General features: G+C 44.0%; 1 protein-coding gene across 3 annotated transcripts in view; it reads right to left on the bottom strand.

Moving 5' to 3' along the window:
• Window positions 1–880: 880 nt before the first annotated feature.
• Window positions 881–12,730, bottom strand: part of LOC118409839 (protein sel-1 homolog 1-like) — a 20,859-nt gene continuing 9,009 nt past the window's right edge. Inside the window, exons 9-18 of one of the 3 annotated variants that reach the window (XM_035811200.1) lie at window positions 11,316–11,470; window positions 10,526–10,651; window positions 9,528–9,759; window positions 8,454–8,602; window positions 7,739–7,907; window positions 6,314–6,388; window positions 4,656–4,828; window positions 3,714–3,845; window positions 2,924–3,064; window positions 881–2,859 (exon numbers count right to left, since the gene is read on the bottom strand). In XM_035811200.1, coding sequence (XP_035667093.1) covers window positions 2,942–3,064; window positions 3,714–3,845; window positions 4,656–4,828; window positions 6,314–6,388; window positions 7,739–7,907; window positions 8,454–8,602; window positions 9,528–9,759; window positions 10,526–10,651; window positions 11,316–11,470 — 1,334 coding nt within the window. In that variant the 3' untranslated portion in view covers window positions 881–2,859; window positions 2,924–2,941. The other 2 variants (XM_035811208.1, XM_035811216.1) reach the window with 2 other exon arrangements.

Below are 12,730 nucleotides of genomic sequence, written 5' to 3'. Positions count from 1 at the left end.
TGCCTTTCCCAAGGGCACAAGATCGGTGGCACATCACCGGATTCGAACACAGAGCCTCTGGCTCATGAATGGAATATCCTACAGACTGCGCCACACGGCCTCACAACGTGTACATGTACTTAGCTCAGCAGTTTTAGCCAGGCATCCGCCACCACTAAGGGTGTTCGCAGCAGATCGAAGTCTGACAGTTCATATTAGTTAATAGTTAAATCTATTGTCGGGTGATTTTACAGAACCGACTTGCTATTGCAAGAGGAACTTCCGTTTCCTGTGCATTTGTTCTGTATTCACAAGCTTTCACCAGTTTCATTCTTCACATAGATTCGATGTCCTTGTCCTGTTGTTTTAGTCCGATTTCTACAGGTTCACCAGGTATGGGCAGATTATGGATAAGCAGGTTTTGAGTCTCATCATGGAAAAGAATCTAACTTTTAATTATTTCACTTGTTTTATCTAACTTTTAAAAGTCAAACACAATTTTACTTGATTTTTTACCAGTCCTCTGTGCCTAATCAGGATATCAGACGACCCAATTGCTCAGTACACGTCACGTTACGGAAGTGTGACGTCAGCACTGGGTCAAAGGTGGCTGGAAGTCCGTATCGGCCCCCGTTTTTTGGTATGAGGTTCGTAATTAGATTTCGAGAATCGTTATTCGCTAATTACATTACCAAAACGAGAAGACTTTTGTAAAGCACTCACTCACTCACTCCGGCGAGCTCGCTCGGAATCTCCACATAACTAGTAAAGAGTAAAGCTCATGCTACTTAAAATCACGAAACTAACTTTCTAACATTGTTGAAACAGCAAGAAACAAAATCAGAAAAAGTGGAATTCACAACTTAAGATGTTCTAAAGAAAAATGACGGCACATACATAATTTGATGTCAGAAACAGTCCTCTTTATACAGATATACAAGAGCAACAACAGATCATCTGTACACTTTCCCAAATCAAGCTGATAGTCTTCCAGTCCAACTTACAATGTGCACTTGTCAATCCAGTTTGCAAAGACACTGGAATTCGGAAAATCTCAACTTTCAGTCCTGTATTTCAATTTGTTGCTAAAATATACAGCAAAGTTTTGCATGTGACTCTAAAAAAACTTACGTCTATCTGAGTCATTGTGTTTTCCTTTTTCCTGTCAACACTTCTACAGTATAAGAGATATTCTTGCATTCAGATCTTCCAAATTCCTGGTGCCCTGGAGAGTTCCAGTACATGTGGCTGGGATTTGTAGGATTGTGCTCTTTGCTGCAGCCATGACCGAGCTATGGGGCATACAGCATTGTCAGATCATACCAGCTGACAGGTACAAACATTCATAAGAAATGATGATCAATATTGGATAGAATTTTACACAAGGCAATATGGATACATAGTATTTATACTTCTCAGTACATCTTACATTACCCTTGGTTGTAGAGTCCCTAAGTCCATTTGCATTGTCTCTCAGCAATCTATGTAGTACACAGTTTGTACTGGTACTGTTTAGTACTGAAGGCTTACCAGCTTTTCACATGGCTGCATTTCTGCATGGCTTGTGGCTGTACAATTACAATTGACTCACATCATTGCCAATCAGACATTGCACTGATGACATCAAGTCTTCAACATACACATCAGCACGTACAGGTTCAAGACCTCAAAACTTCAACACAAAACTACTTTTACTATATGGCTGTTACAGGAGAATCAAAACATTTTTGCTTCAACATAAAACTGAAGTTATAGAGAGTTTTCCAACATGGACGAAAACACTTTTACAGCGTTTTTACGCTTTTACAATTGAGAACAAAAGTATTGACATTTTCATCCTGACATCACAGTGGATTATGAAGTTCAATGAAGAAATAGACTTTTTACAGGATACAGTAAACCATAACCTCTCCTCCTACAATGGCAACCTGATAGTTGCCTTCAGGATGTGTGTAACAAGATCCGATTTTGAATGTAATAAAGGGCAAAGTTCTCCCTGTACCGGCCAATTACAGCAGTTTTAAAACCATTGTTGACTGTAAACCTATTGAACAGCAGTTGCTGCCCCCCCCCCCCCCCCCAAATCACCAAATATACAATCATGTACATACAGATGAGGTGACAATAATAAAGGAAGTCATGTATGATAGAAATAAAAAGGAGGAATATTTAAAGACATAATGCACCAGGAAATAGTTCCTGGCTTTCCACCTAGCTCACTCCCCAGCCCTGCACAGTCTCTTCCATGCAACGTTCCTAATGATACTAACTACAATGTTCTGAATCTACACATACTTCTCAAAACTCTGATTGACCTCACAAAAGAAAGACACAATGCAGAAAACCTTTTCAACATTATTTGCTCCCGTTGAGTCTAAAACCGTAATGCCTGATATCTACAAAAGTCAGGTCAGAAAAATTTATTATCTAATGTTACCTTACGATAAGTCAAGTGTTTGCAAGTAGTTTGTTCCTAGTTTCTAAATCGAGGATTCAAGGACATTGCATACTCTCACATGTAAGACCACTCCTCCCCCTTGGTGAGGGCAGTATTTCGTATATTTGTGTCCTGTAGTACATGCCCCCCCCCCCCCATGACCTTGGTGAGCAGTGTATCTCAACATTGCCCACCTCCCCCTTATGAAATTAGTCTGTCAGTGTCCTGCATAACAGTGCCCCCCTTCCCCCCTGATGACCTTGGGGAGTAGTGCATTTCACCACTGTGATCTACAGTACAATGCCCCCCTCCCACCTTGATGACCTTGGTAATCAGTACATCTCATCTCAGTGTCCTGCAGTACAGTGCCCCCCTCCCCCCTTGATGACCTTGTATTTCACCACTGTGTCCTGCAGTACAATGCCCCCCTCCCCCCTGATGACCTTGGTAATCAGTACATCTCATCTCTGTGCCCTGCGGTACAATGCCCCCCTCCCCCCTGATGACCTTGGTAATCAGTACATCTCATCTCTGTGCCCTGCGGTACAGCACCACCAGGCCCAGGAGCAAGGCCAGAAGCGTGCACAGCCAGATGTCCCATTCCGGCCCAAAGTAGCCCTCCAGGTCAACCGTCCACAGCTGGCCATTCTGCATCAAAAGGAAAGACAAATTTGTTCACAACAGCATCATCCTAAGACTCAGTTAACAACGCTATGTTATGACACCCCTTTGTTCCAACACCACAACGTTTTGACACCCCTATGATAGCGTTAGGGTTAGGGTTACGGTTAGAAAACATCACAGTGTCAGAACATAGAACATAGAACGTGGAGTTTTGCTGTTCAGTACGCACAGCCAGAGTTGCCCAACAAGCCTGTGGCTATTACAAAAGGCTAGCCCTGCTGACAGAGACATTAAAGACAGCACAATCAGCACAAAGTACACAAAAAAAGGTATACATAAGGGTGTATTACTAACCATTTTAGCTAATGATAGGACTGTTTAACCACAGCCAACACTGTAGTGCTGATATCTATAAGGATTTTACCATGGTCATTACTTGACCATACAAAGGAGGCCATATGATGGACAGCCATTCCTTCTGGAGTATGGTTGGTCTACAGGTTCAGCATCCTTAATTGACGGGCTTTCCTCGCTTTTCTCTCTACTTCAACAGCAGCTACCCTCTCATTTTCAAAAGTGGAAACAGTGTTGGCGGTAGCTCGTGATAGTTAACATAAGTTACTGATAGCAAGTTAACATTAGTCAATGACAGTATATGTATCAGCCGGCTCACCTGGCCTGCGTGCTCTAGGTACTCCATCCCGTAGAGAACCCCCAGTTTCATCAGGGCCAGGCTCACAGGCACCTGGGCGTCTGCACTGGTCTCCGCGGCCATGTCGTAAAACCGCTTGGCAAGGTGGATGTCCTGCAAGCACAACATAGAGCTGATCAGTTGGTAGGGCTCGAAATACCACCTGCATTTGCAGGTTAGTGCCGGTAAAATTGGAGCTGTGCAGGCATTTCTGGTGTCTACCTGCACCTACATTTGTAACCTGCACTGGTCCATGTACTGGGTTTTACACATAAATGTCCTATGATGCATATGGATTGTTATTAGCTGCATTGATTGTTACCACCTATGAAAGTATAAAAGAAAAAAATAGCAATCATGGTTCCTGAACAATTCTAGTACAATCCATACTTCCTAACTTCAGAGTGGTGCAGGTAAAATTTGTCCGGTGCAGGTAATTTACCTGCACCAGGGCAGGTATGCAGAAAACATATTTTGAGCCCTGGTTGAGGATGAAAATAAAGTGTATAATGCACTTTTAAGCTCCCAAAATTGAAGCTACCCATGTGCACAAAAGTTTTGATTGCTATTTGTCATATTTGGGCTTTCTCTTTGTCCTATTGTGAGGTAATTATCACGACAAAGATGTGCTTTAAACGTGACTATACTCCCACTACCATCACAATATGGCACCAAGAAAGTTTGCATTGCCCTAATGAACAAACTTTGTCCGAGAAATAAAGGTTGTTTACAAGAAGAGAACACAATCATTAAGTTCAATTCAGTTCAATTAAGTAAAATTCAATCTCTACAACTGGATGAAAAATGGACATTTTCTTATGGACATTTCGAGTGACATCCATTTCTCTTCTTCAGCATCACTAGAAGATCACCTGGATGGCTTATTTTCATAAACATTTTAAGTTGAATCATTATCATTATCACCTTCTTCATGCCGAGCCCATTCTCATGCATGTAGCCCAGGTTGAACATGGCCTGAGCGTTGTGCTGCTGCTCTGAGGCCAGCCGATAGTGCGTGGCTGCGATCTCGTAGTCCACGTCCGTCCCGTAACCATAGTAGTGGTAGTCGCCAAGCTTCACGCGTGCCACTGTGTAACCTGTATGTAAACACGGGAATGTGGACACTCAAAAGTACACTGATGATCATAGGAAAGAATTTGAGACCAATCTGAAAAAGGAACAACACCTTGCATATCTACATGTATATCAGAGTAGGCCATTGCAATCTGGCAGAATAGTCAATTCTGCCAATACAAAGATCCCAATTAGAGTCCGTAAATCTAGAGATTTCTCCTTAAAAGACAGTCGACAGAACTTTTCAACCTTGATTCAAGTCACTTTAGATCAATGGGTTGACTTGAAATGACATAGGAGACCACCCAAACTTGTTCCTAGCATCCTGCATGGAGTCTCCAATCTTATGGTCTACTTTGAAGAGTGACAACATTGTTCTGCCAGTCTACACCAACATCTATATCTCTTCGTGGTTATGTCAGTTAATGAGCGGATTAAGGAATGGGTTGTAGAGCACTAGTTCGATGACACTTATGACAACAGGCCCTCCCAAAAGCAAACAGAGGGCTTTTTTGGATGTTGGCACGTTTGTTCGAACGAGCGCTTGAACTCATTCCTTACTTCGCTCCTATGTAGGGACCAATCAGCGTCCACGTCCAAAATTTGGACGATTCCAGGATTCGTGTGGCCAAGGATCCCAGAAGGAACAGCAGAGAAGCGACAGTATATATTGTTTATTGAATGTCAGAGCAAGAAGTGACTTTATAGTGTATAATAAACGCCAAAGCAAACTACTTTCTGCATGGTACCCAGGCTACTTGAAAGTAGCTTTAGGTTCTGGGTCGGAGTTCAAATCTGACCGGAGTTGGCGGAAGGGTGGTGTAATAGGCCGGAAGTGCGCTGTTGTCTCCCTAACTTTTGCTCCCTATGGCTTGGTGATCGTTATAGCTGAGCATAGATTTGTCGTATTTTCTGAAAAGCCCGTGGGTTGTATTGTTTTTGTGCGAGGAGTAGTTGGTCGGCCAGCGAAACCATTTTTTGTATTAGTCCGCTGCAACGGTGATGCGTTTTTTTCGCCTGATGACCCAAATAGCAGCGTTTTTCATGCGATTTCGAAGAAATGACGTCATCGGAGATTGCAAAAAAGTTATCACATGGAATTTTTTTATTTTCATTTTACACAAACATGAAGAATTTAGCTTCTCTACCACGTAGGCCGTTATCCTGGGAAAATTCGTTTTTTCCAAGCAGCTTCGATCAAAAAAGTGTTAAAAAATGATAGTTTTCGGGTCCAAAATTAAAATTTTACTACATATTCTAACCAAAATAAAGAGGCAACAGACGGTACCGATAGGTTTGTCGGAAAGAGACAGTAAACGGCTTTCCGCCATATTGATTAAGTTTCGCGTCCTACGTTTACTAGCGGAACTGTAGCCCTTCGGCCTGAGGCTGCCCGCCAACCTCCAAAATCGTAAAAGAAACTCCGGTCCGATACCTTTAGGGCAAGAATTTGTAATGAAGTTATCATGGCTCTTGAGGGCGGTTAGAAGATGGAAGATCTGACTGACCTTGAGCTGCGGCACGACCCCAGTGAAGCAGCGCCCTGGGATACACCTCCTCCTGACCAACCACGTGGGTTCTTGCTGCAAGGGTCAAAGGTGAGAGGTCAACACATGTCATGTCTTGTCTTGTCTTAGCAATGGTCAAACTCTGAAGCCTACTAAAATTAGTTGCTTTATAATATCTTTTTATAATCCAACCAATCAAGTTTTGGTGTCATCTACCTAGAAGCATGGTGTTCAAACATATAACACAGAATGGAACTTCTCATACAATAGTTTGAAACAACTACTCAGGAAAATAAACAAGTCTTTGCATGCTGTTGCCAATTTATAGTAGTAACAACAGTGTGTTTCCCTGAATGCCTGACTGTATCATTGCATATCTGATCCAGTATCAAGAAGACACAGTTCCATGCAACCTAGCTTAAACCCTAGGTTGGTTAGAAGAGTGCATATCAGCCCTGACCTTTAACTTCTAACCTTGACCCCTAGGCTTCACAGTTGCTCTGTGCGACCTCATACCCCAGCTCAGCCAGTGGGGTCTACTCCACCCTAACCCCACACCCTGACCTCTAACCCTAGCACTCACATCCCTGATCCAGTATGAAGGCCACATTGCTCTGGCCCACCTCATATCCCAGCTTGACCAGCAGAGTATTTGTACTTCACCCTAACCCCTGACCTCTAGCCCTGACCCTTAACCCTGATACTCACATCCCTGGTCCAGTATGAAGGCCACGTTGCTGTGTGCGACGCCGTAGCCCAGCTCAGCCAGCAGGGTGTACTCCACCCTAACCCCCTACCCTGACCTCTAACCTCTAATCCTGACCCCTAACCCTAATACTCACATCCATGGTCCAGTATGAAGGTCACGTTGCTCTGTGCGAACTCCTACCCCAGCTTGGCCAGCAGGGTGAACTTCATCCTAACCCCTGACCTCTAACCCTGACCCCTAAAACTAACCTCTAACCCTGATACTCACATCCATGGTCCAGTATCAAGGCAACGTTGCTCTGTGCGACCTCGTACCCCAGCTCAGCGAGCAGGGTGTACATCATCATAACCCCTGACCTCTAACCCTGACCCCTAACCCCTGACCTCTAACCCTGACCCCTAACCCTGACCCCTAATCCTGATACTCACATCCATGGTCCAGTATGAAGGCCACATTGCTCTGTGCGACCTCGTAGCCCAGCTCGGCCAGCAGGATGTACTTCATCCTAACCCCTGACCCTGACCTCTAAGCTCTAATCCTGACCCCTAAAACTGACCTCTAACCCTGATACTCACATCCCTGGTCCAGTATGAAGGCCACGTTGCTCTGTGCGACCTCGTAGTCCAGCTCGGCCAGCAGCGTGTACTCCACTCTAACCCCCTACCCTGACCTCTAACCTCTAATCCTGAATCCTGACCCCTAACCCTGATACTCACATCCCTGGTCCAGTATGAAGGCCACGTTGCTCTGTGCGACCTCGTACCCCAGCTCGGCCAGCAGGGTGTACATGACCAGCGCAGAGTTGCTGTTCCCGTCCTTGTACTGGTTGTGCGCCTCCATCATTAGCTCCGACCAGCGACCGCGCTCCGCAACGTTCTTGAACAGCTGGACGGGAAAGAGAGTCTGTCAATATTTTCTGACAAGTCTTTCAAAACTATCTTGGTTAACAAAAAACTAGAGAAGGCCCATGATTTCCAGATTTTGATTAGAAAAATTGCATTGCAATTGTGTAGAGCTAAATTGTTGGACAGGAAAAGAGTTTCTGACAACTTTTCAAATCTAACTCAATAATAAAAACAGGAGGGAGGGCCCACTATTTCCAAGTTTTGAACATTTTGGAAAATATCATCCCCTCATACCAATGTTTTCCATGTGTAGGGGGATAAATTGTTTAATTGGTTATTGCTTGCCTAAACTTCTTACTATTGAGCATGGCAAAGATGTTTCAGACCTCAAAAGATTTGGGAGCTCCTGAGTCTCAAGAAAGAGACAACACTCATCAAAAGAAGAAAAAGATATACTGATTTTGCTATAATTTGCCACTACAACACAAGTAGTGTTTCAAAGATTAAACACTTCACAATATGTGATTACCGCAACATTATGGAATCTAGACTTTCGTCAAGATCGTCAGAAACCTGCAGTACCCACCTCGACTGCCGTGTGGCATGACCGCATCATGCCCGTGCCGGTGGCGTGCATCTGCGCCAGGTTGTAGAAGGCGAGCACGTGTCCCGACTGCGAGGCCAGGTTAAAGTACTTGATGGCCATCTTGTAGTCGCGGCGCACACCAAGGCCACCTGGAAGGGAAAGGGTACAGTGTCAAGATGTTCCAGAAAGCAAAATAAGATGTACACCAAATAGACAAGCAACTGGATATGATTTTCATGCTACCTTTCTACAAGTGTGAGCAGGTGTTTGATGTACATGTGGTGTTCCCAATGCCAAAGAACAGAAGGCACTTCCTTCTATAGCACAGTTTTCCCATACCAAGGACTAATCTAGCCTGATTAAATCTCACTTATAGCAGCCTGTTTGGCCTCTGTGGGAGTGGCCAGTTACAGCCCCAGACTCCATCTAGTTTGTGCTACTCTAGAACTTATCACAACAAACCTTATATCCAAACATTTCAAGTCACAGTGTCACCATACAATTAATACTACCAGACTACAACAAGATCATCTGCTGGTGTGTGTGTGTGTGTGTGTATGTATGTCGTGTATGTGTTTTCTGTGTATGTGTACTTACTGTTAGTAGTACATGTACATGATGCCCAGCTGCAGTTGCCCGTCAACCCATCCCTGGTCATCTGCTTGTGTATACGTGTGCATGTGTGCCTGTGTGTGTGTGAATGTATATGTGTGCGTGCGTGCGTGTGTGTGCGTGTATCTACGTGTACTTACTGTTACAGTAGTACATGATGCTAAGCTGCAGTTGCCCATCGACCCAGCCCTGCTCGCTGCCTGCATGTATGTGTATGTACATGTGTGTGTATTTGTGTGCATGTGTGTGCATGTGTGTGTGTGCGTGAGTGTGTGACTGTGTGCGTGCGTATGTGTGTGCATGCATGCGTGCGTGCGTGCATGTGTGTGTGAGTGTGTGTGTGCATGTGTGTGAGCGTGTGTGTGCGTGAGTGTATGTGTGCGTGCATGTGTGTGTGTGTGTGTGTGTGTGAGTGTGTGTGTGCGTGCGTGTGTGTGCGTGCGTGTCTGTGTAAGTACTTACTGTAGTACATGATGCCGAGCTGTAGTTGCCCGTCGACCCATCCCTGCTCTGCTGCCTGTGAGAAGTACTTGAAGGCCTTGCTGTAGTCCTGATCCACGCCCTTCCCGTACATGTACATCAGACCCAGCCCGCTCTGACCCACCGGGTTTCCCTGCTCAGCAGCCTTCTTAAAGTACTGGAACGCCGTGCTGTTGTCCGGCTTCACGGCTTCCCCTGCACCCTCCGAGTGCATCTGGAGGATTATATTGTAAGGAATGGAAATTGTTCACCCAATGAGGTTAACTAAGAAGGAGAGAGTTACCCATTGTCCTTTGTTGGCCGCGGGTGTGAAGTTTCAACTTCACGTCAAAGTGCTAATTGCACCCATTCTGCATAGATCAAGTTAATGTCTGCCCTTAGTTTCAAGTTTCAAGATGACTCACTCAGTACAAAATAAGGACTTTGAGCTGGGATTTCAGCAATTTTTGTCATATCCAGGCTCATCAAAATTGGCGGGCAAAGCAGCTTAGCCAACACAGCCTGAAAGGCACACCACCGGAGGGCGTTAACAATAGATCACTGCGTGGTCTGGCGGGTCTGAACAACAGAGCGCAGCAGGGTGTTAATGAGTGACTCTCTCCTTACTTCCCCTGCACCCTCAGAGTGCATCTGAAGGATTCAGAAATGACAAGAATTGTCACCATGCAAGAAGGCACTAAAAAAACACACTTCTGTGCACCCAAAAATTGGACCTGTGCATCTGATTTTGATTTAGTGTATACAACGATTTGCTAGATAATTGTATAACATATTATGTTTGAAGTACGGTAGCGATGCACACTAGTACGTCCTTGACATTTAAGTGTCATGAAAAGCAAAAAAACCTTTGAGTGAATTAGAATATAGGAGAATTCTATATGTAGTCGATGTAGGTGGCGCTTTTGCCGCATGAACACAATCCCAAACGTGGCTTTGTGTGAGTGTGGTACATTATGAGTGATAAAGCGTTAGCTATTTACCTTGCCCAGGAAGGCCATGGCGTTGGCGTTGCCGGCTGCAGCCGCCTGCTGGAAGTAGTCGAGCGCCCGCCCGTAGTTCTGCTCCACCCCCCTCCCACCCTGGTAGTTCAGCTGCCCCAAGCCAACCTGCACAAGAAAAAAACAACACAAAAAATCAAAAACATGTCCACGATAAACCGGATAGTGAGAAAGTTAGTGTAACAAGTAAACTAATGAATGTGTTATTTTACTTTTGCAGTAGTTTTACTTTGCATTAGGATGGGAAATGAGGCTTTCTATTGTTTTAGGTTCACCATTGAAACAATTCTGTATTTCAGACAAATTACAAAACACATATTCACAGAGTTGTGATTTTCCAGCATCATCCAGCATGCTGCTGTTTCAGTTTGCTAAGTAAACAAACAAATAAACAAACAAATAAACAAATAAATAAACAAACAAACTAACAACCAAACAAACCTGCGCCTGGACGTCTCCCTTGTCGGCCAGGAACTGGTAGTACTGGATCAGGTCGTCGTCCAGCATGGCGCTGTTTTAGTTTGATAAATAAACAAACAAACAAAGAAACCTGTGCCTGTACGTCTCCCTTGTCAGCCAGGAACTGATAGTACTGGATCAGGTCGTCGTCCAGCATGGCGCTGTTTCAGTTTGATAAATAAACAAACAAATAAACAAACAAACAAACCTGCGCCTGGACGTCTCCCTTGTCAGCCAGGAACTGGTAGTACTGGATCAGGTCGTCGTCCAGCATGGCGCTGTTTCAGTTTTCTAAACAAACAAACAAACAAACCTGCGCCTGGACGTCTCCCTTGTCAGCCAGAAACTGGTAGTACTGGATCAGGTCGTCGTCCAGCATGGCGCTGTTTCCCCCGGGGTTCTCTACCTCGTCATGGAGACGCACCCGCTGCACCGCCGCCCCGCCCGACACCGAAACCTCCTCCGCAACTGGGGGGCAAGGTGGTCTAATGGTTAGCAGGGCTCGAAATACCACCTGCATATGCAGGTTAGTGCAGGTAAAATAAGAACTACACAGGTATTTCTGGTGTCTACCTGCACCTAACCTGCACTGGTCCACGTACTGGGATTTATACGTAAATGTCCTATGACGTAGGTGTATATGGTTTGTTATTAGCTGCATTGACTGTTACCTATAAAGTATAAATAAAGAAAAAATAGCAATGGCTTTTTACACCTATTTCCTCACTCGGTGAAAACAAGTACCTAGCTTTGGCATAGGATGTAAAGGTCCTGTGTTTGGGGATAGCCACTCTTGTACATCTCAAATCCCATCACACTTATTGAAAAAAAAAAGGATCCTTCCCGATGTGAGTGAATCAAACTTTGCAGTCTGTCTTACGCAGCTTGCACCTACTATATAAAACTAGTGTGTTTTACCTAAAGGTAGTTTACCGGTCAAGCAAAATAAATGAGCAAACTGCACTTCTTTTTCTTAATTCAGGCTTTGGGCACCAATTTTGGGTTAGTTAAAGAGTATTATCATATAGCCAGATGGAGTTGGCCAATCAGAGGCCCCCATTTCCCATGGGTTATCAGGCAGTAACCTCAAAAGTGGTCGGTTATTCTAATAACCGACCACTTTTTGGACCGCACCATTATACAGGGGACAGTCATGAATTTTTTTTGTACTGTTGTTTGTGTGTAAACCATGCATAACTGTCAAAAATATTATGATTGATTGGTTATGTTAATTAGGGCTCCACATGGGGAATATAGGGATACTTGAAAAGGAATTATGCTGATTTTACACATTTTCATTATGGCTTTCTAACGTGATTAAGCCGGTACCTTCCTAAATCACTTCAAATATACGTACTTTGTCGTGCCCAAGTGAAAAGGCTCTGCATGGGGGGTACCAGGACTCCACTTAATACATGTAGTTTGTATTGCAAATAAGCCACATGTTGATGCTGACATGCTATCTCACAAACAGATGATTAGTTAAAATTATTAGTTAAATGATGATGATGAAATAGTTTAATGTTTGTATTATATATAGACACTATTGTACAATATATATATTGCAAATGTATTTTTATGTAATGTATTAAAGTGTTTATTTGTTATAAAGGAATTTGTGTGAAATAACTGTCAGTTGGATAGGCTATATGATAATAACGTTAATGCCCCGCCTTATCCTCGGTGTATATGGTGAGATAATCCCTGGTCAGGTGCGATAACCACCTC

Source organism: Branchiostoma floridae, chromosome 1 (genome assembly GCF_000003815.2).
Source record: "Branchiostoma floridae strain S238N-H82 chromosome 1, Bfl_VNyyK, whole genome shotgun sequence".
In the NCBI taxonomy this organism is placed as follows: domain Eukaryota; kingdom Metazoa; phylum Chordata; class Leptocardii; order Amphioxiformes; family Branchiostomatidae; genus Branchiostoma; species Branchiostoma floridae.
Note: the sequence above shows the minus strand (reverse complement) of the source record. Positions and strands in the feature narration are given on the sequence as shown.